This window comes from Scyliorhinus torazame, chromosome 7 (assembly GCF_047496885.1).
Source record: "Scyliorhinus torazame isolate Kashiwa2021f chromosome 7, sScyTor2.1, whole genome shotgun sequence".
Classification (NCBI taxonomy): domain Eukaryota; kingdom Metazoa; phylum Chordata; class Chondrichthyes; order Carcharhiniformes; family Scyliorhinidae; genus Scyliorhinus; species Scyliorhinus torazame.
The window spans coordinates 180,826,272-180,852,877 of record NC_092713.1 but is presented as its reverse complement, the minus strand read 5'-3'; the positions used below and the strand labels follow the sequence as shown (position 1 = coordinate 180,852,877).

General features: G+C 44.5%; 1 protein-coding gene and 1 long non-coding RNA gene across 2 annotated transcripts in view; one reads left to right on the top strand and one right to left on the bottom strand.

Annotated features, from left to right (window-relative positions):
• LOC140426732 (uncharacterized) overlaps positions 1–6,557 on the bottom strand; it is a 93,965-nt gene extending 87,408 nt beyond the window's left edge. The window contains exon 1 of the long non-coding RNA XR_011948287.1: positions 6,450–6,557. This is a non-coding gene — a long non-coding RNA (uncharacterized lncRNA). The remainder of the gene's footprint in view (positions 1–6,449) is intronic.
• LOC140426731 (E3 ubiquitin-protein ligase TRIM7-like) lies at positions 1,160–24,615 on the top strand. The gene is made up of 6 exons (XM_072511853.1): positions 1,160–1,525; positions 5,318–5,413; positions 13,673–13,903; positions 14,581–14,603; positions 18,479–18,612; positions 24,003–24,615. Exons 1-6 carry the CDS (start codon positions 1,202–1,204, stop codon positions 24,515–24,517), a joined length of 1,323 nt encoding a protein of 440 aa, XP_072367954.1. The 5' UTR covers positions 1,160–1,201; the 3' UTR covers positions 24,518–24,615.
• The last annotated feature ends 1,991 nt before the right edge of the window (positions 24,616–26,606 follow it).

The following is a 26,606-nucleotide window of genomic DNA, read 5'->3' as shown; positions in this document are numbered from 1 at the left end:
CTGCTGTGCACCACCAGGAATCAAACGCCTCACAAGCGCCTCCTCCTCTTTCCTAGGAAGTCCTCCTCTGGAACGCCACTTCCGACCTGGCTAGCAGCTCCGGAAACATGTGCGGGCGCACAAGTCAGATCCGTTGGTGGAACGGGTGCATTTCCTTCACGCCAACCCGCAATACGCCTATGTGGAGTACCCCGATGGCCGACAGGACACGGTCTCCCTGCGAGATCTGGCACCCGCCGGAGCTACCCACACCCCCCCAACGCCAATCACCACCTCCTCACTCCCGCCGGTTCATCCTGCAGCCACCCCCTTCCCGGGGGGTTCGGTTCTCCTCCCAGACCCGCACAGGAGTAAGGACACAGGGGACAGCGCTACGCTCCCAGAGTCAACGGGACTCGAGCCAGCGCCATCACCACCACGCCCGAGACGATCGGAAAGGACGACCAGGGCGCCCATCCGGCTCATCGAATCCTTTAACTCTCAACGTTTTCAGTTATTGTGTCTTGTTATAGTTATGGCATCATGCCGACCCTGTTTGGCCCGTTGGCCCAGTTGAAGCGATAATTTTGTGTTTTGTTCAAAGTTACGGCACAGGACCAACTCTGTAAACCCCTACCACCATGCGAACCACCAACCCGCCGGGTTTTTTTCAACAAGGGGTGAATGTGGTGGTATGTATTAGGGGTAATACGGTACACCACGTGTCGACAGGCTATTGGTGGAGGGATGCCAGGTCCTGATAGGATCTGCCACCTACTGGACTCCACCCAGAAATGCCGGTATAAGAACCCAGTTTTTCCCTCCATTTCCCTCAGCAGCTGCATTCTGTAACCACGCTGCTGGGGATAAAGTTCTGCTTAATAAAGCCTTCAATTGACATTACCTGAACCTGCCTCGTGTCATATTGACGGTGCTACAGATTATTAAACTATTTTGGGTCTGGTCTGAGCTGATTAGTTCTGTGTCTGTGTTTACTGAGCTCAGATTGCTGTATTCTGGCTCCATATTGTAAAATTGCAGTCTTGTTTTTCAGATTTTGGTTCTAAGTGGCACAGACGTCAATGGGTTAATGTTCAGCAAGAGTGAGTCATAAAAGTAAAGCTAACATTGCCACTCCCTGCATGGAGTGTTTATAAGAATTTCACTTCCTGTTCCTCACTCTCTCGAGTTGTGTGTGAAAATTACATCAGGATCTGTAAGGATGGAGGCTACAGCTGGTTCAGCTCGCGTTGTGTGTGAATACTGCATTGAGAATCCAACCACAGCTGTGAAGACCTGTCTGAAATGTGAAATTTCCTTTTGTCCCCTTCATTTAAAATCACATCTACTGGAAGAGGCCTCCAAAGATCACAAGCTAATTGACCTGGTGTCTGAAGTTACAGATAGACACTGCCCTGACCACAAGAAGCTCCTAGAGTTTTACTGTAAAGATGATGCAAAGTGTATGTGCATTTCCTGCACAATCATGGGCAAGCATAAATCCCACACATTGCTGAGCCTGGAGAAGGCACAAGTTGCAATTAAGGTGAGTAATACCATTTCTGATATTAAATATAGTATGCTGTGGGTTGAGGTCACAGAAGTTCAAAATAATTAGTTTTAGACACAAACATTGGAGTTGACATTGAGTGTATTTTTTCAGATCTCAGCCAGTGCTGTGGAATGATGCATTGTTACTTTGCTGCATTGATTGTTCTACAGTAGTCTGTGACGTGGCAATATGTTTACCTACGTATGGCAGTCGAGTTCCTAAATCAGTTTGGAATAATGTGTCAATGGCCGGGATTTTCCCCTCCTGTTTCGTTGGGCGGGTTCAGCAACGGGAGCAGAAAATCTCACAAGATATCAAAATTGCGTTTCATGCCAATGTATAAGCGTGATGCGATTATTCCCTCCCCTGGCCAGTGATGTAGTGTGTTTAACATCAGGAACATCATTTATAATTACCGGGCCTCTATACCTGAATCATCCCCCCGCTCCCCCGCCGAACCTAGTAAGAACTTCCATTCAAGTTGGTGTGAAGGCAAAGAGGCATGAAACCCGACCAATCTCCTAAAGTGTGCACACCTCCCAGAAGAGCTCAGGTGAGTGCATTGCTCAAGGGGGAGAGGGTCATGCTCGGACATCTGGGCACTGCCCCTGCACAGCACACTGCCTGGGCATGCCATGAACAGTGCTGAGGGGTTTATGTGCGGGTGTGGGGTTGTGTGATGGAGGGCTACATTGGGGGGGGGGGGGGGGGGTTTATAATCTATAGGCCACCAAATAATAACATTATGGTGGGGCAGGCAATAAACAAAGAAATAACAGATGCATGTAGAAATGGTACAGCAGTTATCATGGGGGATTTTAATCTACATGTTGATTGGTTTAACCAGGTCAGTCAAGGCAGCCTTGAGGAGGAGTTTATAGAATGTATCCGCGATAGTTTCCTCGAACAGTATGTAATGGAACCTACGAGGGAACAAGCGGTCCTAGATCTGGTCCTGTGTAATGAGACAGGATTGATTCATGATCTCGGAAGGAGCGATCACAATATGGTGGAATTTAAAATACAGATGGAGGGTGAGAAGGTAAAATCAAGCACTAGTGTTTTGTGCTTAAACAAAGGAGATTACAATGGGATGAGAGAAGAACTAGCTAAGGTAGACTGGGAGCAAAGACTTTGTGGTGAAACAGTTGAGGAACAGTGGAGAACCTTCCAAGTGATTTTTCACAGTGCCCAGCAAAGGTTTATACCAACAAAAAGGAAGGACGGTAAAAAGAGGGAAAATCGACTGGATATCTAAGGAAATAAGGGAGAGTATCAAATTGAAGGAAAAAACATACAAAGTAGCAAAGATCAGTGGGAGACTAGAGGACTGGGAAATCTTTAGGGGGCAACAGAAAGCTACTAAAAAAGCTATAAAGAGTAAGATAGATTATGAGAGTAAACTTGCTCAGAATATAAAAACAGATAGTAAAAGTTTCTACAAATACATAAAACAAAAAAGAGTGGCTAAGGTAAATATTGGTCCTTTAGAGGATGAGAAGGGAGATTTAATAATGGGAGATGAGGAAATGGCTGAGGAACTGAACAGGTTTTTTGGATCGGTCTTCACAGTGGAAGACACAAATAACATGCCAGTGACTGATGGAAATGAGGCTATGACAGGTGAGGACCTTGAGAGGATTGATATCACCAAGGAGGTAGTGATGGGCAAGCTAATGGGGCTAAAGGTAGACAAGTCTCCTGGCCCTGATGGAATGCATCCCAGAGTGCTAAAAGAGATGGCTAGGGAAATTGCAAATGCACTAGTGATAATTTACCAAAATTCACTAGACTCTGGGGTGGTCCCGGCGGATTGGAAATTAGCAAATGAGACACCACTGTTTAAAAAAGGAGGTAGGCAGAAAGTGGGTAATTATAGGCCAGTGAGCTTAACTTCGGTAGTAGGGAAGATGCTGGAATCTATCATCAAGGAAGAAATAGCGAGGCATCTGGATGGAAATTGTCCCATTGGACAGACGCAGCATGGGTTCATAAAGGGCAGGTCGTGCCTAACTAATTTATTGGAATTTTTTGAGGACATTAACAGTGCGGTAGATAACGGGGAGCCAATGGATGTGGTATATCTGGATTTCCAGAAAGCCTTTGACAAGGTGCCACACAAAAGGTTGTTGCATAAGATAAAGATGCATGGCATTAAGGGGAAAGTAGTAGCATGGATAGAGGATTGGTTAATTAATAGAAAGCAAAGAGTGGGGATTAATGGGTGTTTCTCTGGTTGGCAATCAGTAGCTAGTGGTGTCCCTCAGGGATCAGTGTTGGGCCCACAACTGTCCACAATTTACATAGATGATTTGGAGTTGGGGACCAAGGGCAATGTGTCTAAGTTTGCAGACGACACTAAGATAAGTGGTAAAGCAAAAAGTGCAGAGGATACTGGAAGTCTGCAGAGGGATTTGGATAGGCTAAGTGAATGGGCTAGGGTCTGGCAGATGGAATACAATGTTGACAAATGTGAGGTTATCTATTTTGGTAGGAATAACAGCAAAAGGGATTATTATTTAAATGATAAAATATTAAAACATGCTGCTATGCAGAGAGACCTGGGTGTGCTAGTGCATGAGTCGCAGAAAGTTGGTTTTCAGGTGCAACAGGTGATTAAGAAGGCAAATGGAATTTTGTCCTTCATTGCTAGAGGGATGGAGTTTAAGACTAGGGAGGTTATGCTGCAATTGTATAAGGTGTTAGTGAGGCCACACCTGGAGTATTGTGTTCAGTTTTGGCCTCCTTACTTGAGAAAGGACGTACTGGCACTGGAGGGTGTGCAGAGGAGATTCACTAGGTTAATCCCAGAGCTGAAGGGGTTGGATTACGAGGAGAGGTTGAGTAGACTGGGACTGTACTCGTTGGAATTTAGAAGAATGAGGGGGGATCTTATAGAAACATATAAGATTATGAAGGGAATAGATAGGATAGATGCGGGCAGGTTGTTTCCACTGGCGGGTGAAAGCAGAACTAGGGGCATAGCCTCAAAATAAGGGGAAGTAGATTTAGGACTGAGTTTAGGAGGAACTTCTTCACCCAAAGGGTTGTGAATCTATGGAATTCCTTGCCCAGTGAAGCAGTAGAGGCTCCTTCATTAAATGTTTTTAAGATAAAGATAGATAGTTTTTTGAAGAATAAAGGGATTAAGGGTTATGGTGTTCGGGCTGGAAAGTGGAGCTGAGTCCACAAAAGATCAGCCATGATCTCATTGAATGGTGGAGCAGGCTCGAGGGGCCAGATGGCCTACTCCTGCTCCTAGTTCTTATGTTCTTATGTTCTTATGGCATAAGACTGTGGAGCAGAACATGTTGTAGCTCTGTGTCACACTGGGAGATTCTGCCCTCTGAACAGCAGGAATAGGACCATTTTTGTTGGGGGGGGTGAGGAACGGGGTGTATGAAGGACACCTGTGGGGAGACTCAGGCACTGGGTAGAAAAACTGCTCCTCACAACCAGAGGGAATTGTTTTTTGAGAAATGCTTATGTGTATGAGTCTGTCTCCCTTTCCCTTCAGTGGATTCCTGGAAATGGAGGAGCTGAGTCCTTGTGAAAATGCAGCACATGGTGTTAAAACTAATAAGTGAATTGAAGCTTGTGTGTGTGGTTACTCAGTTTATACAGGACAGGGAGTGTCTCTTTACTGGGACCTGTAGGAGGGAATAATTCTGCTCATGAACCAGATACTTTCTATGCACACCAAGTGGGGTCACTCCTGGAAGAGAACAATTTTCCTTTTAAATCCAGTTTGAATCAATTTTAAACACTTTCTAAATGTCTTTATAGGAAGAATTAGAGAGAGAAATCGAAAAGCTTCGGAAAATCCAGCAGAATTGTTCCAACAAACAACAAGACTTGGAGAGATCAGAAACTGAAATAAAGGTAGGGAAAAGTGGAACTGGATTTCGAAAGGGTTTCTCTCCTCACTGAGTCACAAAGCACATCAGAAACGACCCTTCCAAACCAGGCTGGTTCTGTTAGGGCCGAGTCACTGATGACATTGAGTTCCCGTGTGTTTGATGTGAGGGGAGCTGCTTAACTCTAACTTTTACTCCCAGGGAATATTATTCCATCACTTGGACACTGGATTTATTGAGAGAGACACAGCCAGAGGCTGGCAGCTGAAGACTTGTCCTGAAGCCTGAACCAGATGAACATAGAGAGTGTCACGTGAGAGTATCTTTAATAAATGGGTGTATATATAAATATCTGTAGAGTACCTTTAAGAAATGGGTGTTTATTACTGCAGTAATGTCAGAGAGTGGTTGGAGCTGGGCTGTCTGTCAGCTTTTTACTTTCAGTTTAGACTGTTTGCTGCAGGGTGTGTTTTAGTTTTGGTTTTCAGAGCTGGATAGCTGCAGTCACAGCCAGAAGGTGTATGAGTCTCTCTCACTGTAATCTAAAAACTGTAAATCGATCCTTTGGCGATTTAAAACTAATAAGTGCTCTCAGTAGTGACTTTAACCTGATGTGCTTCTGTTAAGAGTTCTTTTTAAAGTCTTATGGATGTTAAAAGGACAGCTTAAGGATTACTTTGTGTTGTATTCTTTGGAGGTTGTATTTGAATGAATGGTTGCTAAGATGTTCATTGTATGTTTTACAAAGGTTGACTTGAGTTCATAGAATAAACATTGTTTTGCTTTAAAAAATACTTTTCCATTTCTGCTGTACCACACCTGTAGAGTGGGCCGTGTGCTCCCCATACCACAATCTATTAAAAGTTGTGGGTCAGGTGAACTCCATGATACACTTTGGGGTTCTCTAAACCCTGGCACATAACAAGAGGAAGAGGAAGAAAAGCCCATTTGTCTCAGTGTGGCTGCCCCATGCAGACAGGGTTCAATCCCACACACACCACTGATTCACGCTGAATCCTGTACTCACCTGGGAGACACAAACAGAAGAGAGAATAAAATACCTGCAGCCAATTTCCTCGGGGAAATTCCTCTCCAGCTCCCTTTTAAAGGGTGGTAGTGACTCCATACCCACGACATGTTCAGGGAGTCTGTTCCAGAAATCAAGGACTCTAGTGTCTAACCTAACTCTGTGTCAATGGATTTTATACACAGACTCTCTAGTCCTATCATCCTGAACAAGTGAGTCCAATAGGAGTAAAAACACTGTGCTGGACAAAGGTCGGCGTTAAATGCAGAATAAAAGACAGCAATGTCTGAAATGAGGAAAACAAGATACAGAGTGGCAGTTGGCACAAAGTGCAAATTAAAGTGGGTAACAAAGTTCACTGTCTCAAATTGTTGAATTTAATGTTTAATCCAAAAGGCTGTAAAGTCCCAGGAATGAGTACTTCAGGCCTTGTATATGAGGAGAGAGGAGGTAAAGAGACCGGTGTTCTTCTCTTCTCCTTCTTGGGCAGTCCCTCAGGGTCGAGGATGACTTGCTTTTACTCCGGGTAGGTGGATTCTGCGGAGGCTGATTAGTCCGATCCTGGGTCCGCAGACTCTGCCACAGGTTTGGCAGGTGGTGCTTGATGAGGTGGGTGGGACGTTCTGGATTCTGTGCTCTCCTTCTGCTGTTTACACTTGGCTTCCGCGTGCTCCTCTCTATGATGCTTAAAGTGATTGGCGCCTTCGCAGATGCTTTTTCTCCATCTTATGCCTTGTAAGGTAAGCGGTTTCTACGTGTTGGTGGGGATGTTGCATTTATTTAGGGAGGCTTTCAGAGTGTCCTTCTAGCATGTCCTCTGCCCTCTTAGTGGTCCTTTGCCATTGCGGGGCTCGGGGTAGAGCACTTGTTTTGGGAGTCTTGTCTTGGGCATGTGGGCAATGTGGCCCGCCCATCGCAGCTGGTCAGGCATGACCAGCACCTCGATACTGCGGATATTGGCCTGGGAGAGGACACTCGTGTTGGTACACCAGTGGATTTGCAGGATTTTGCAGAGGCAGCATTGGTGATATCTCTCCAAGGATTTGATGTGTCTGCTATACATTGTCCAATTTTCTGATGCATACAAAAGGGCGGGGACCACGGCTGCTCTGTAGACCATGAGCCTGGTTTTGGGTTTGAGGTCTCTGTCTTTCAATACTCTGATCCTCAGGCGTCGATGCTGGATTTCGTTGTCAATGTCTGCTCAAATCGAGAGGATGCTCAGAGGTATGGGAAATGATCTACATTGTCCAAGGTCTCACCGTGGATCTTGATGGTTGGGGGGTTGTTTTGTTTGGCCGGAGTGGACTGCTAGAGAAACTTTGATTTCCAGATGTTTTGTCTGAGGCCAATTCTCTCATATGCCTCAGTGAATGCGTCGACAATAGTTTGTAGCTCGGCCTTTCAATGGGCGCACACACAGACATCGTCTGTGTATTGTAGTTTGATGACAGAGGTTGAGGTGGTCTTGGTTCTGGCCTGGAGGCATCCGAGGTTGAACAGTTTCCTGCTTGTCCAGTAGGTTGGCTCCACTCCAGCGGGGAGCTACAGGATGACGGGAGTGTTGCTGCAAGGAAGATGGAGAAGACTGTTGGTGCAATGACGCTTCCCTGTTTGATCCCAGTCTGCACACGTATTGGGTCTGTCGTGGTTCCATTGGTGAGAATCATGGCTTGCATTTCATCGTGGAGCAGGCGGAGAATGGTGAAGGCAGCTGAATTTGAGGAGAATGCTCTACAGTCCGTCATGATTGAAACAGTCAAAGGATTTTGCGAGAGTGAAGAACAACAAAGAACAAAGAACCAAGAAAATTACAGCACAGGAACGGCCCAGGCCCTTCGGCCCTCCCAGCCTGCGCCGATCCAGATCCTTCATCTAAACCTGTCACCTATTTTCCAAGGATCTACTTCCCTCTGTTCCCTGCCAGTTCATATATCTGTCTAGATACATCTGAAATGATGCTATTGTGCCCGCCTCTACCACCTCCGCTGGCAAAGCATTCCAGGCACCCACCACCCTCTGCATAAAAAACTTTCCACGCACATCTGTGTCTGCGTGGGTTTCCTCTGGGTGCTCCGGCTTCCTCCCACAAGTCCTGAAAGGCGTGCTGTTAGCTGAATTGGATATTCTGAGTTCTCCCTCTGTGCACCCAAACAGGCGCCGGAATGTGGTGACTGGGAGATTTTCAAGGTAACTTCTTTGCAGTGTTAATGTAAGCCTACTTGTGACAATAATAAAGATTATAGAAAGATTACACATTGTAAAATCATCAGCAAACATCCCCACTTTATGACAGAGAAAAGGTCACTTATGAAACAGTTGAAGATGATTGGGAGTTGTGCATTATTATTATTTTGGCTCCCAGTTGTGTGGGCCCCTGGATACTTGGACTGTAGATGGTTTTGATTGTGCTGAAGAAGTGTGCACATTGTGGTTGTCAGTGAGTTGCTGAGTCTCCTGCGGTCTTTCTACCCACCGTCTGTCCTTTAGGTCGTGAGGTATTTTCTGAAAATATTTTATTAAGGCATATATAATTTTTAACACCAATTTTTCAGGAGGAAAAAAACAGAACAAATAACACCAACACAACCAACAACCAAACCCAGCCAATGTGGCTTACATACGCAATTCCCCAGGTCATCTTTCCCACTAACTATTTGCCCACTTCAAACATCCCGCTGCTGAGACCTCCTCCGTATCATTTATCTTCACATACCTCCGAAAGGCCTCCCTCACCTGCACACACAAGTCCTCCTCCACTAATAGTGCTCCATCTAACCTCCTGTGCGGGCACTGGCCCCCTCCTTACTCTCCCGTAAGTCATCCCAGTGTGGGGCATGATCCAACATCACTATCGCCGAGTACTCAACGTCCACCATCCCTGCCAACAACGTCCTATCCTTAACAAAAAAGTCAATCCGGGAGTACACTTTGTGTACATGGGAACAAAATAAGTACTCTTTCGTTCTCGGCCGCCCACACCTCCACGGATCTACCTGTCCTTCTGTTCCATAAACCCATTTAGTTCCTTCACAGCCGCTGACACCCTCCCTGTCCTCGAACTCGACCGATCCAGCCTTGGATCCATAACCGTATTAAAGTCTCCCCCATAATCAAACGATGCAAGTCCAGGGCAGGGATCTTCCCCAATACCCACCTCATGAGCTCTATGTAGTCCCAGTTCGGTGCATAAATGTTCACCAGCACCACCGGCATCCCTTCAAACTTCCCGCTCACCATAACGTATCTTCCCGCCCAAGTCCGCCACTCTACTTCCCACTTCGAATGCCACCTGCTTATTAATCAGAATCGCCAGTCCCCTTGTTTTTCAATCCAGCCCCGAATGGAATACCTGTCCTACCCACCCCTTCCTCAGCCTAGTCTGATCCACCACCCTCAGGTGTGTCTCCTGTATCATTGCCACGTCCGCCTTTAAGCTTTTCAGATGTGCGAACACAAGGACCCTCTTGACTGGCCCATTCAACCCTCTCACAATCCATGTGATCAGCCTGGTTTGGGGGTAACCCCCCCCCTGCTGACAGCCCTTCCTGGACCAGCCTGCTTGTCTATATTTAACAGGTGACCTAAACAAACTGTCCCATCTCTGGAAAGTTCCGTGTGCTCAGGGTTGTGGTGTTATCACACACAAAGAACAAAGAAAAATTACAGCACAGGAACAGGCCCTTCGGCCCTTCAAGCCTGCGCCGATCCAGACCCTCTATCTAAAGGTAATGTAAGGGTTAATGAAATATGTACAGAAAGCCACTAGAGGGAGCAATCCTAGCAGTATCTAGGGGATGATGCAGAGCCTTGTGGGACAGAAGGTTGGAATAGGTGGTAGGCGCAGGAGCTGAGCTAGGAGTACTGAAGATAGTGAGAGAGCATGAGAGTAGTTAATGAGTTAGATAAGTAAAGTTTATGTGTGTTTAATCAACTGTTAGTTTTTTAAGGATAACATACATAGGAACATAGAATCTGCAGTGCAGAAGGACGCCACTCGGCCAATCGAGTCTGCACCGGTCCCTGGAGTGTTGTATCCAATTGTAGTGTTTAATAAATAGTTTTGTTAGTTTACAAGACTCGTTGTTCTCTGATTAACACACTTCAAAGCCATCTCGTTAGAGCAAGGCTGAGATCAACACATGATTACCAGGAGTGCACACCGTTAAATAGTAAGTTTCCAACACATGGGACTCGGAGTTTGTCCCTAAAAACTAGAATGGGTAGATTAGCAAAGACACAATAAAACAAGAAGATTGAATGAAGCAATCAAGCCTCTAAATCTAAAAGAACATCCAAGAAGCATGATGGAGATTCTGCGGAAACCGGGTCATCTCGCTAGGATGTTAAAATATGGAAAAACTGGGCGTTCTTCAAGCAGCAGTTTGAAAATTTTCTGTCTGCACTTGAAAATGCCTCAGAACCAAGGAAAGTAGCACTCCTCTGACATTTGGCTGGACCGCTGGCTGTAAAGCCGTATAATGTATTCTATTTTGAGAATGAGGATCAGAAAAACCAGTTTAAAATTGTCATGGAAAAATTTGATGAGTATTGTGGGCTTCCAACAGAGAAAAAGCCAAGTAAAAGACTGCCAAAGCAAAAAAAGTAATGCTGGAAGATTCTGTTAAAAAGGCCCGTGCGAGCAGAGCAACTACAAATAGATGCACAAAAATGCTGAAACAGGAAAGTGGTGGAAGTTCTCGCGTGCGTTGGGGCTGTGGCGCAGCAAAAATGTCCGCGCGCCGGAAGTGAAGGTCAGTTTGTGCAAGCGCACCTGTTCAAAACGTGCAATTCGGAGTTTGAACGTTCTGCGCATGTGCGGGACCAGATCGCACATGCGCACATTGAAAGGTCGCGATTTGGAGAATTACCGTTCTGCGCATGTGCGAGGAGTTGCACAGGCATACTTGAAAAAAGAGCACAGGCTGAGGATCGTTTTGCGCACTGGAAGTTTGCGTATGACGCCACTGACATGAAGATGTCAGAATGTTGTAGCTCCGCCCTCTTAGGGCCCGGCAATGGAAAAAACAGTTTTAAAGTGCAGAAAACTGAGAGGATCTCCAACAGCAGCAGAACAACACTTGTGCAGCAGTAGTAACATGACAGTATACAGCGTGGAAGAAGCAGTTGTTCAGGAAATGAAGAATCTTAGACTGACTACAGGAAGATCAGAAGTGTCCTTAAAAAAGGCAAAGAGTTGGAAAACTCAACTCAAGAAGTGAACACGAGCAGTTCGGAGAAGAGGACACCTTCCTGGTAGCGACAGTCACCGAGGTTTCAAGTGAGGAATCCACTACCCCTCTCCAACAAAAGAAGTCCGAGATGGACTGTAAATCTCAATCTGAATGGCATAGCAACACCATTTAGCATTGATACAGGTGCCGAAGCGAATATGATTTTGCGGAAGTAATTACTGCAAGCAAATAACACACCGACCATAGGGAAGTCTAGATGTTGACTGGTGGACTACCATTGGAACACAGTCGTCACGGAAGGTACATGGCTCTAGACTTTGAGATGGTCAGTGATGAACAGAAATCGGTAATAGATGTGCAAACTTGTACAGCATTGGATCTGGTCCGGAGAGTGTATGAGACAGATACGGCGACGGATCAAGAAGAAGACTGGGAAAGTCTAGCATATTTATTTGAAGAGCCAGAAAAAAAAGACTGAAAGTCTATCCCCTGTATTTGCCAGTAAGTCAACAGTGAAGAAACAGATGATGAGCAACAAAAAGGAGACTACGAAGGTCTTTCCATTTTAATTGCGACTAGTGACGAAGTGATCACAAGTAGCATACAAGCTGTGCAGGACAAAAGCGAGACTGACAGATCTCAGCTGGATTGTACAAAGGCTGACAATGACAGTGCAACAGTGTACAGATCAGTTGAGAGCACATCAATTGTGGACAGCCAGCAAGAAAATGACACCTTGCAGAAGTTGACTCCAGATGAGAAGCACCAGGAGCTCAACGATACATCAGATCATCCACAGGAACCTGATATCATAAAGTTCAAAGATATATCAGATAATCCTGAGAGCACGGATGGTAGCCAAGGTGAATTTGAATTGATAGGGCAACAAGGAACAGATCCTGAGTGCACCAAGAATGGTTCGGGTACCACAGAATATACTCAGAGGTACAACTGTGATACAACTGGACAATTCGATGGCAGATGGCACTTGTATGGCAGGAAAGTGTTGGAACTGGCAGTTATGCTTGACAACAAGACAAGGAACTGCAGCACAGTGTGTGCAACACAACTACCATTCAAAGTAGAACAGCGTGTGTTGACAAGGCCAAGTTCAAGAGTAATGGCACCAATGTCAGGAAGAATAGGACATTGTTTAAGAAACAACAACATTTCACTGGTCGGGAAGTGGTGATTCTTGCTCGTCAACCAGATACCAAGCAGGTTTGGAAGGCTCAAGAAATACGAAAGCACAGGAAGAAACCAACTCAGATGACAACATGGTTCAACCATTCAAACTTTTGACTGATGGGACTGATGCTTTCTTGGTGATGTGACCATTACCGCAGTGAAGACTGACTGCTTACTGAAGGTTATGGACTAAAAAGTTTGATCAGTTTAAAACAAAAATTTGTTAGTCACTACTCAAAGACTTGTAATGACAAGACAATGATTTTGCTGTTTTTATTTTTAACGATCTCCATTTATCTTAAAGATGAGAATAGAACGATAGGGGGGTAATAGGTTATGTAGTCATTCACACTGCATGCCTGATTATACTGCATGCTATAAGGATGTAAGAAAAATGTCTTAAAGTGTAATAATTTTTCTTTAGAAAAAAGGAGGGATGTGGGTATTATCATACATGAAGGTAATGTAAGGATTAATGAAATGTGCACAGACAGCCACTGGAGGGAGCACTCCTAGATGTATCTCGGGGATGATGCAGAGCCTTGTCTTCCAGAAGGTTTGGAGTAGGTGGTAGGAGCAGGAGCTGAGCTAGGAGTACTGAAGAGAGTGAGAGAGCATGAGAGTAGTTAATGAGTTAGTGAGTTAGATGTTAGATGAGTATAGTTTAAAAAGTGTTTAATCAACTGTTAGTTTCTTAAGGATAAGTGTTGAATCCAATTGTAATGTTTAATAAATAGTTTTTTTAGTTCACAAGACTTGTTCTCTGATCAACACTACACATCAAAGCCATCTATTTAGAGTAAGGCAGAGAACAACACAAGGGTAACAGCTGTGTGAAAGGGCTGTTTGTAATGAGAGTTGGTTTGGGTTTCAGAAACAAATCAATGATCTGAAAGAAAAGTTCTCGAACAGCTTCTCTGAATGGAGGGGAAAGATGGAAGAAGATGAAGAATCCATACTGAAACTGATTGATGAGGAGGGTCTCCGAGCTCTCTCACAGATTAGAAGCTGTTCTGAAGCAATACACAAGAGGATGGCACAGATTACATTAATAGATGGAGAAACCCAGAGTGTGGCACAGATGGACCCTCTCTCCTTTTTTCAGGTACATCTTCAATATAAACAGGGTCACGGCTGGGAATTGGGGGTGGCGGGATTATCTGTGCCCCCTCACCCCAGTTACATGTTTCACAACCTGACTCACCGGATGAAAGAGTTGCGCTCTGAAAGCTAGTGATTCCAAATAAACCTGTTGGACTTTAACCTGGTGTTGTAATGGTTCACAACGGCAGACGTGACCCGCTATTGGCTGGCGGCGGGATCTTCTGGTCCCGCAACTGTCACAGGGTTTCCGTGTTATATGCACACACTGCCACCAGGAAACCAGTGGCAGGGTTTCGCTGTTGGCAGAACTGGAAGATCCCGCCGACAGGAATGGCTGGAAAATTCCAGCTGGGCTTTCTGTGAAGCTAGTGTGAAGCTAAATTATTGGCGGGGCCATTGTTTGTGCTGCCCCCTCTGCCTTGCCCTAGGAGCGTTGGTGCTGCTCCCTCAATCCTGCCCTCGGGAGTGTTGGTGCTGCCCCCTCAGCCCCGCCCACGGAGTGTTGGTGCTATCCCAGGATGGAGTGCAGTGAAATGTGGGATTATTCACCATTCCTGTGACTGGCTCCACCTACTGTTACACACTGAACTCTTTCCTCTCAATCCCAAATTCACTGTTTGGTTCCATTTGGAGTTGGTTTGTTCGTTGACTGATTTGATCTCCTCTCTTTATTCACAGAACTTGAAGCAGCTCCTTTCCAGGTAAGTTCCTCTCACTCATACAGGACCTACTGCTGATAGGAAATCTTCACCTTTATCCGGGAGTAGAGTGAAAGGAGAATCATGGCTTGCATACCTTCCCAGATAAGTTGCTTTCAAATGGTGGGAATATTGAGAGATGTTTAACTGTGATTTGAGGGGTTATTGGCTCAGACAGTCTCTGGGGTGGGCAGTGACATGGCCTGTTCCATCAATGTGTCAGGCCATGATCTCGCTGCACATTATTGTGACCCTGGGCCAGACCCCCAAGGTTTTGTACTTCCTAATCGGGAGCAGTAACGTTTGATTAAAAGTAGAGAAAGTTTGAAATCCCAGGAACTTACTGAGAGAATAAGACCACAATATTCTAATTGTTAAATAAACAAAATAAACTTTACAAAGGCAGATAGAGAAAACAATTGACAATATAATCTAATATTCAGAATCAACATGAAATACATGTGAATTAACAGTTAGCTGTAATTGGAACAGACGGCACTGCATAATAAATGGCACATGCGACCAAGACAAACCCCACAGATTTTTCAGCAGCCCACTCGAATGTGGGTAAACACTGTGAATCAACCAGTCCTGTTGAAACTCTGTCTCTGTCATGAGGGGTTCCAAAGCTTTCACTTTTGAAGATCTAGACATGGAATTCCCTCCAAAAGTCACTCCCACTCAGAATGCTGGCTCACCTCGCAGGGTTTCAGACAAGTTTCTCAAGACTCTGTTTCCCTGGATACCTGAGTATGCACTCAAACACCAGCTCACAAATACAACTTTAGCTCCTCAGCCATGGCAAGCAGAATCCCATGACTCCAACACCTGCAGAATGAAATCACCAACTTTCCACTGCCCTTTAAGTTCCCTTCTGCTTCTCCTGAATTATTAGAAGACTGCCAACTGCAACATTTTTACTACTTGGAGCCTCTTTCCTTGCCCCTTTTCCCGGTGGTTCCTCCTTTCTGTGGCCCCCTCTCTGGTTCTCCTTCTTGCTCTGTGTGGTTCCATTTGGGAAGGAACTTAAAGGGCAGTGGAAAGTTGGTGATTTCATTCTGCAGGTGTTGGAGTCATGGGATTCTGCTTGCCATGGCTGAGGAGCTAAAGTTGTATTTGTGAGCTGGTGTTTGAGTGCATACTGTGTGGGACTCCTTTATGACTAAAACAGACTGCCTCTGAATTGCATGCAATTGAATTGAATTGAATTATCAGAGAGTCCTGCTCGTGTTACTAGTGTTACGACACCCTTGGCTAGTTCGCAGTCAATTCCAGCCCCACATGCCCCAGAGTCACAATGCAAGTGAATTAACCAATAATTCTTATAAAAATACCCAAAGTCTTTGGCCCTTGGCTGTCCAATAATCACAGTCACCAGGTTTGTAAATGCGAACACGATCACTGTTTATAACCAGGACTAAAATGAAACATGCAAAAAATACAACTGGTTAACTATTAGTTAATACCGAATACCCACTTTAACTGCCCCACCCTCGATACCCACACAAGACACAAACACCGAGGGGTGGAAAGGGGTAATCATAAGTGGAGGGAAGAAAGATTCTTTGTTCCAGGTGATGGTTTTCACACACTTTTCTTCACAACAAGCTTGCAGATTAAAGTCTTTGGTTCGCAGCCTGTAATGATCTTCTTTGTGGACCCATTCAATCAGATTTTTTGTAGTTTAGAAATGCATTACTCACAGCTTTTTCTGGAGAGGCATTTTATTCTGTTCAAACGTTGCTTTCAGTTCGAGGTTTGTCTTCAGGCCCCTGTAGGTTCAAGAATATCACACCCACAGGCTTTCTGGAGTGAGACAGCCCTGACAGGAGCCCTCTGGACAGAGTTAACTGGATCCCCTTTCCATGCTACCAAAATCAAAACTGAAACCAAACTGAAACCTAGGACTGTGAAGACCATTCCAGTCAGATCAGATCCAATCACCACAGGTTACCAGGCAGAGCACAGCCTTTTGGGCCACCAGCCAATCAATAAACCGAGTCCCAACCCAACTCCCTTTTTGGAGCCGGCAAATCTGCGGGTTCTGTTGAAACGATTACAGTCTTCCTACTTGAATTAAAGATACAAGCAACCTGCCTTAAATTGACATATCCATTAATCATCCATGGATCAAAAATGTAACAGCAAAAAATAAAAGAAAGTGGAAATAAGGGAACAAACAGGAAGGACCCTTACACTAGGCGGGAACAAATGTAACAAGCATTGAAACAGACTGATAGTTCACGTAGGACACAAGAACACAAAAATTGGATTTTATCACAATGCGTGGAGATCGGTGTGAATACAGGGAGACCATAAATCCTGGGATTGTGCCATTTTCAGGATGGGTTGCAGAGGGGGTCAGTACGAGCATTAGAAAGGTTCCAGCTGTTACTCTGATCACTCATTCATAAGAACAGAAAAACATAAGAACTAGGAACAGGAGTAGGCCACCTGGCATTCAATGAGATCATGGTGATCTTTTGTGGACTCAGCTCCACTTTCCGGCCCGAACACCATAATCCTTAAATCCTTTATTCTTCAAAAAACTATCTTATCTTTATCTTAAAAACATTTAATGAAGGAGCCTCAACTGCTTCACTGGGCAAGGAATTCCATAGATTCACAACCCTTTGGGTGAAGAAGTTCCTCCTAAACTCAGTCTTAAATCTACTTCCCCTTATTTTGAGCCTATGCCCCCTAGTTCTGCTTTCACCCGCCAGTGGAAACAATCTGCCCGCATCTATCCTATCTATTCCCTTCATAATCTTATATGTTTCTATAAGATCCCCCTCATCCTTCTAAATTCCAACGAGTACAGTCCCAGTCTACTCAACCTCTCCTCGTAATCCAACCCCTTCAGCTCTGGGATTAACCTAGTGAATCTCCTCTGCACACCCTCCAGCGGCAGTACGTCCTTTCTCAGGTAAGGAGACCAAAACCGAACACAATATTCCAGGTGTGGCCTCACTGACACCTTATACAATTGCAGCATAACCTCTCTAATCTTAAACTCCATCCCTCTAGCAATGAAGGACAAAATTCCATTTGCCTTCTTAATCACCTGTTGCACCTGTAAACCAACTTTTTGCGACTCATGCACTAGCACACCCAGGTCTCTGCACAGCAGCATGTTTCAATATTTTATCATTTAATTAATAATCCCTTTTGCTGTTATTCCTAATAAAATGGATAACCTCCCATTTGTCAACATTGTATTCCATCTGCCAGACCTTAGCCCATTCACTTAACTTATCCAAATCCCTCTGCACTTTTTGCTTTACCACTCATCTTAGTGTCGTCTGCAAACTTGGACACATTGCCCTTGATCCCCAACTCCAAATCATCGATGTAAATTGTGAACAATTGTGGGCCCAACACTGATCCCTGAGGGACACCACTAGCTACTGATTGCCAACCAGAGAAACACCCATTAATCCCCACTCTTTGCTTTCTATTAATTAACCTATCCTCTATCCATGCTACTACTTTCCCCTTAATGCCATGCATCTTTATCTTATGCAGCAACCTTTTGTGTGGCACCTTGTCAAAGGCTTTCTGGAAATCCAGATATACCACATCCATTGGCTCCCCGTTATCTACCGCATTGGTAATGTCCTCAAAAAATTCCACTAAATTAGTTAGGCACGACCTGCCCTTTATGAACCCATGCTGCGTCTGCCCAATGGGACAGTTTCCATCCAGATGCCTCGCTATTTCTTTCTTGATAGATTCCAGCATCTTCCCTACTACCGAAGTTAAGCTCACTGGCCTATAATTACCCACTTTCTGCCTACCTCCTTTTTTAAACATTCCCCTTTGGGTTTTCTGCTCTGAAATATCCCCACTGATAAAAACATTCTCTCCTTTCATTACAGAGTGACTGAGAGTCAGAGCATCCCAGACCCAGATGTTCCAACGCTCACCCTGAACCTATCCAATATATCTCAACTTAACCAGACAAAGCTGAGTGGATGGAAAAAGTACCAAGCAGACATATTGGGAATCATCAGTAAGAGCATGTAACTGTTCGCCAATATAAGAGCAGGTCGAATTAGTTGTGTTCAGACAACTGTGAATATTCCTGAACTTTAATATCATCTTGTTGTGTGTGTGGATCAGGAACCTGAGATTAATCCTCAGTCCCCAGACTCAGTAATAGCAGTACAGTTCATTAACTCAGCAGCAGATGGTGATTCATTTCAGACACCACGAGTGTAATTAAACAAAAAAAAATCTACGTCCAATTTTGGGCACATTTAGTGGGGTATTTCTCAGCTACAGCACCAAAGAATACCCTGTTATTCAATGGCACTGACATAGATACATAGAAGATAGGAGCAGGAGGAGGCCATTTGGCCCTTCGAGCCTGCTCCGCCATTCATCACGATCATGGCTGATCATCCAACTCAATAGCCTAATCCTGCTTTCTTCCTTTGATCCCATTCTCCCCAAGTGCTATATCTAGCCGCCTCTTGAATATATTCAATGTTTTAGCATCAACTACTTCCTGTGGTAATGAATTCCACAGGCTCACCACTCTTTGGGTGAAGAAATGTCTCCTTATATCTGTCCGAAATGGTTTATCCTGAATCCTCAGACTGTGACCACTGGTTCTGAACACACCCATCATTGGTAACATCTTCCCTGCATCTACCCTGTCTAGTCCCTTTAAAATTTTATAAGTCTTTATGAGATCCCCCCTCATTCTTCTGAACTCCAGCGAGAACAATCCCAGCCTAGTCAATCTCCTCACTGTCATATGAATTCCCTGCTTTCTCTCTACCTCCCTTTTTGAATATTGGAGTGACATCAGCTACTCTCCAATCTGCAGGGACAGTCCCAGAGTCTATAGAATCCTGGAAGATGACCACCAATGCATCCACCATTTCCAGAGCCACCTCCTTAAGCATTCTGGGATGCAGATTCTTAGGCCCTGGGGATTATTTCTGCCTTCAATCCCATCAATTTTTCCAGCACCATTTCTCTACTAAAGTTGATCTCCCTCAGTTCTTCCCTCTCACTAAACATTTCATTCTCCAACATTTCTGGTATCTGATTTGTGTCCTCTTTTGTGAAGACAGAACCAAAGTATGTATTCAATTGCTCAGCCATTTCTTTGTCCCTTATCATGCATTCCCCTGTTTCTGTCTGTAGGGTGCCTACATTTGTTTTTACCAATCTCTTTCTCTTCACATATCTATAGAAATTCTTAGTGTCAGTCTTCATGTTCCCTGCAAGCTTCCTTTCGTACTGTACTTTCCCCTTCTTAATCAATCCCTTCGTCCTTCTTTGCTGAATTCTAAACTGCTCCCAATCCTCAGACCTATTATTTTTCTTGGCCAATCTGTATGCTTCTTCCTTGGATCGGATACTATTTCTAATTTCCTTTTTAAGCCATGGATTGGCGTCTTACCCCCTTTGCTTTTGTGCCAGACAATAATGAACAGTTGCTGTACTTCCCCCATGCATTCCTTGAATGTTTGCCATTGTCTATCCGCTGTCATCCCTTTAGGTAACTCTCCCCAATCTATCAAGGCCAACTCACGCCTCATATCTTCATAGTTCCCTTTATTAAGATTCAGCAACCTAGTCTCCGAATCAATTACTTTACTCTCCACCTTGATAAAAAATTCTATCATGTTATGGTCGCTCATCCTCAAGGGGTCTCGTACAGCCAGATTGGCAATGATTCCCTTCTCATTACACAGTACCCAGTCTAAAATGGCCAGCTCTCCAGTTGGTTCCTCCACATATTGGTCAAGAAAACTATCCCGTATACACTCCAGAAATTCCTCCTCTACGGCATTGTGGCTAATTTGATTTGTCCAATCTATGTGAATAGTAAAATCACCCATGATCACCAATATTCCCTTATTACATGCATCTCTAATTTTACTTTATTTTAAAAAAAAAGTATTTTTATTAAGGTTTTGCAGAATTTCTCATAATAAAACAGTAGTAACAATAATAACAAAACAAACTAGAGTGAACATTAACATAGTGCAAAAAGAGAATATACAATAACAATTAAATAGACATTACCCCACGCGACTCAGTCTTCCCAATGAAGCACTCACCCCCCCCCCCCCCCCCCCCACCCCCTACGGATTGCTGCTGCTGACATTTTAATTTTCCCCGAGAAAGTCGACGAACGGCTGCCACCTCCGAGAGAACCCTAGCGTAGACCCTCTTAAGGCAAACTTTATTTTCTTGAGGCTGAGAAACCCAGCCATGTCGTTAACCCAAGTCTCTACAATCGGGGGCTTCGAGTCCCTCCACATTAATAAAATCCATTCTAATTTTATGTTTAATGCCATTCCCAACCTCGCCACTGCAGTTTGGGGGTCTATATATGACACCCACAAATGTTTTTTGCACCTTGGTATTTCTAAACTCTACCCATACAGATTCTACATTGTCAGAGCTAATATCCTTTCTCGCTACTGTGTTAATTTCCTCTTTAACCAACAGTGCCACACCACCACCTTTTCTTTTATGCCTGTCTTTCCTAAATACTGAAAACCCTGGGACATTCAGTTCCCATCCCTGGTCACCCTGCAGCCATGTCTCTGTAATCCCAATTATATCATATCCATTTATATCTATCTGCGATTAGTTCATCCACTTTATTGCAAATGCTCTGTGCATTAAGGCACAGAGCCTTTTAAGTTTGTCTTTTTCACATTGTTTGTCTTGCTCTCAATATTTTTCTCTATTGCCCTGTTTGAATTTTGTCCTTCGTTTCTCCGCCTATCACTTTTCTTATTCACTTTTCTACCTTTTTTCTTGTCCTTGCTCCCACTTTCTCAGACTCCTTGCATAGCTTCCCATCCCCCTGGCATATTAATTTAAACCCTCCCCAACCGCTCTAGCAAATAGCCCACCTCGGACATCAGTTCCAGTCCTGCCCAGGTGTAACCCGTCCAGTTTGTACAGGTCCCACCTCCCCCAGCACCAGTCCCAATTCCCTAGGAATCTGAAACATCCCCCTGATACCATCTCTTCAGCCACGTATTCATCCCATGATAGGCTATTGCAGAAAATACGGAGGCATGGAATTCAGGGTGATTTAGCAGTTTGGATCAGAAATTGGCTAGCTGAAAGATGACAAAGAGTGGTGGTTGATGGGAAATGTTCAGCCTGGAGTTCAGTTACTAGTGGTGTACCACAAGGATCTGTTTTGGGGCCACTGCTGTTTGTCATTTTTATAAATGACCTGGAGGAGGGCATAGAAGGATGGGTGAGTAAATTTGCAGATGACACTAATGTCGGTGGAGTTGTGGACAGTGAGGAAGGATGTTGCAAGTTACAGAGGGACATAGATAAGCTGCCGAGCTGGACTGAGAATTGGCAAATGGAGTTTAATGCAGAAAAGTGTGAGGTGATTCATTTTGGAAGGAATAACAGGAAGACAGAGTACTGGGCTAATGGTAAGATTCTTGGCAGTGTGGATGACAGAGAGATCTCGGTGTCCATGTACATAGATCCTTGAAAGTTACCACCCAGGTTGATAGGGTTGTTAAGAAGGCGTACGGTGTGTTAGCTTTTATTGGTGGAGGTATTGAGTGTCGGAGCCATGAGGTCATGTTGCAGCTGTACAAAACTCTGGTGCGGCCGCATTTGGAGTATTGCATGCAGTTCTGGTTGCCGCAATATAGGAAGGATGTGGAAGCATTGGAAAGGGTGCAGAGGAGATTTACCAGGATGTTGCCTGGTATGGAGGGAAGATCTTATGAGGGAAGGCTGAGGGACTTGAGGCTGTTTTCGTTAGAGTGAAGAAGGTTCAGAGGTGACTTAATTGAGACATACAAGATAATCAGACGATTAGATAGGGTGGACAGTGAGATCCTTTTTCCTTGGATGGTGATGTCTAGCACGAGGGGACATAGCTTTAAATTGAGGGGAGATAGATATAGGACAGATGTCAGAGGTAGGTTCTTTACTCAGAGAGTAGTAAGGGCGTGGAATGCCCTGCCTGCAACAGTAGTGGACTCGCCAACATTAAGGGCATTTAAATGGTCATTGGATAAACATATGGATGATAAGGGAATAGGGTAGATGGGCTTTAGAGAGATTTCACCGTTCGCCGCAAATTTGAGGGCCGAAGTGCCTGTACTGCGCTGTAATGTTCTATGTTCTATCCTATATATCCTGGGTTTGTTGGATCTTTTTGCTTCGGGGAGTTTCGCTCCACCGAGAGTCATTCCTTGCGGGCGAGCCCAGCAGGAAAGGTTCCTCACAGACCATTTTGTCTGGCTGACCCAATCCCCCCCCCCATCCAACCTCAGGGAGGCCCCCGGAACACCCCTTGACTCCTACGAGCCTCATCCTTTACATCCTGGCACTGCCAGCCAAGCAACCATAGCAGTGCCCCTGCCAGTCTGGCAGTGCTACCCAGGATGGCACTGTCAGGGTGCCGAGGTGGCTCTTCCAGGGTGCCAGAATGACAGTGTCAAGGTGCCTGGATGCCAAAGAGAGTGCCAGGTTGTACCCTGCCCTTTCCCTGACCACCTGAGAGTCTCTAATGGCCTGGGAGTTCCTCCCGGTACTAGTATAACTGGTCCACGTTTGTGGAAACCAAGACTAAACGGTGCCCTGGCAGGGTATCCCAGTCGTGGCCATTAGGTCCCGGGTACCAAGAGAATCCCGTAAATGCACATTTAAATGAGCCTAATGGCTTATTTAAATATGCGGATCTGGATCATGCCCAGCAAGGGCGAGATCCAGATCATGACGTCTCGTGAAGTTTTGTTAAATCTCACGAGTCTTTTCGAACCTTATCCTGACATAAAGTCAGGCACGACGACGACGCTAAATCGTGCCCAAATCTTCTGTTATAATTCACTGTTTCTACTGGGACTTTCATTTTTCCCATCTGATTATACAACTCACAATCTTAGTCTTTACCTTGCTGTTCCCATTGTGTCTGAGGATTCCAGCCGTATGTTGGGAGCATGCCCAGTTTAATAAAACACACTACAGACTTCACCCACCCTCCTCATGGGATTCCAGCAGTATGTTGGGAGCATGCCCAGTTTAATAAAACACACTCTCCAGACTTCACCCACCCACCCTCCTAATACTGACCGGGTACAAGCTCCATTTCCTGCGACAGACACTGCCTACACCCGTATAATACCCACTGTGTACTGGACATGTGGCTAATGATGGAGCAGATACACAGTTCTGTTCACACCGAATATACAGCACTGGGAGCTACACGTTGCTATTTAACAGGTATTCTGATTGAAGGCCGTTTATTCAAGCTGGGAAAAGACAGTCTAACAGATAATATGGGGCTGATAGTATCTGGGAATTCTGACTCTCCTAACCTGCAGCTGTCAATCATTGATCTGAGTGGAATAACCCTGTCTGACTAATCTCCTGCCTCCTCTCTAGGGAGCTCTTTGAGCCTGGACCCAAACACAGCAAACGACTATCTGATTCTGTCTGATGATCTAAGATCAGTAACTCTCGCTGAAGAGGAGCAGTCCTACCTACCTCATCCAGAGAGGTTTGAAGACTTTTACCAAGTTCTGTCTTCGCAGAGCTTCTCGTCAGGAACCCATTCTTGGGATGGAGAGAGTGATGGGAAAGAATGGGGAATGGGAATTGTGTATGGAAGTATTGATAAAGTGGGGCAGTATTCTTGGTTTGGGGAAAGCAGTAATTCCTGGTGTTTATATCTTCGTACTGATGAGGTCACGTTCTGGCACGATGATGAACGTACCAACCTCCATCTGATCCCATTGAACGCCAGGATCCGAGTTCAGTTGGACTATGAAACTGGGACATTGTCATTTTACCAGGTCACTGATTCACTGAAGCATTTATTAACAATTCAAAACACATTCACTGAACCCGTGTTTCCAGCATTTTGTTGTTATGACAAATCCTTAAAACTGGTAAATTAAACCTGATATCTGAGGTTCATTTCTGATTAATCTGTGATAATCTGCCTGCCAATGATTATCAATTTTAATATCATGTCATTAAAGATTGAGTGACTGAGCATTTGTGACATTCATGTCTGACCAGGGAGCGTCAGTATGGTTTTGTAAAGATAATTCTTGTCTGATTAGGGAGAGTCAGTATTGTTTTGTTCAAGGTAATGCTTGTCTGTTTAATCTAGTTGAAATTCTCGAAGAAACTACCATTAAAGGCATATATAAAGTGAATATATGAACTTCCCAAAGACATTCAGTAAGATGTCACACAAACATTTTTGGCAAAAATTAGAGCTATTGCAATTAGATGTTGAATTTTGACATGATCTGGAAGTTAATTGACAGTCAGAGACAGTGTGGACATAAATGGCATCTATTCAGGTTGGTAAGATGTTAAAGGGGTAACGGAAGGAGTTAAAATTATTGCAGCTGCAAAGCCTCAACTAAACTTCTGGGACTGCTGAAAAATAAGGGGACAATAGACAAAGAGGAACTTTGATAGACCACCAGACTGCCATAAACTGAAAACAGTCAAGGACACATAGATGGGTGCCTGTTTGTATCATTTAATGATTGGATATTTTGAGTTCTCGTTGATCTTGAAAGCAATGCCGTCAGGAATATTAAGCTCCTGGTAGGGTCACCCATGAAAGTACAGTTGCAGGGGAGGAACCAGGCAAAGTGCAATCCTCAACAATTCCTCACGGCAGATCAGGCGGAAGATATTCATATGGTATCAATGACTGTGATGGCGGATGAAAGCTGCAGCAGCAGGGCAATCTCCAGTCGTCCCACACCAGGCGTCTCCCGAGAAGAACGCCCCCACACACATGGACAGGCCTTGCAGCGAGAGGTGACGGTCAGGACTAGCACAATCTAATAGCCATTACAAAGACATGGCTGCAGGGTGGCATAGATTGGCACCTGAATATTGAAAGGTCTTTTAGGAAGGATAGGAAGTTAGGAAAAGGTGGAGAGATGGATCTGTTAATTAAAAACAACATTAATGCAATAGAGAAGGATGATCTAAGTTCAGGAAATCAGTACATAGAAACAGTTTGGCTAGTGATGAGAAATGATAACGGTAAGAATTTGTTTGTGGGAGGTGTGTCCAGGTTCTCTAACAGTATTCACATGGTAGGACTGGGTATATCAAAGAAGAAATAATGTGTGCTTGCCCATGGCAGATTTTAATCTAAATATATTCTGGAACAATCAAATGACAAAAGTAGCACAGATACGAATTCAGAGAATGTTTTGCGGATGATTTTCTCGATCAACACATTCTGGAGCCAACCAGACAGCAGGGTATACTTGTGCAACGGGATAGGATTAGTTAATGACGCATAGTGAAGCTAGCAGCGATCATAATATGACTGAATTTTACGTTGTTTGAGGGAGCGTAGAGTGGGTCTCAGACCAGTATGTTAAACTTTAATAAGGGTAATTATGAGGGCTTGAAAGCAGAACTTGCTAAAGTGAATTTTTTAAATGAGGTTAAGGGATGGGTCAATAGAGATGCAGTGGCAGACATTTAAAGGGATATTTCAGAATACACAGAAATAGATACATTTTAATGAGGAAGAAAAATGCGAAGGGGAGGATCCAACATCTATGGTCAACTAAAAGAAGTAAAGGTAGTATCAAGCTACCTGCACTGGATTGCACCTTTAGTCCGCACAGAGTGCAAAAGTTAGAGTTTGGTGACTGAGGGAGGTCAGTGAGGAGACAGCAGGTGATCCTTTTCTACCTTTCCTCAGAAAGAATGGTGCCAGCCTTAGGACGTAGGACCTGGTGAGTATTTCTACTGTCCATAATATATCCCAAACTAAAAGTAAAGGGAGTAATTTAAGCGTAAGTCATGGTAGGGCAGCTCAATCATGTGGAATGCTCCTCTTGTACAATGTGGAAAGTGAGGGACACTTCCAGTGTCTGGGATGGCCGTGTGTACAGAAGTGTCTCCAGTTGCATCTACTCAAAATCCGTGTTTTGGATCTGGAGCAGTGGCTGCAGACACTGTGGAGCATCGCACGGCTGCACATACAGTGAAATGGAC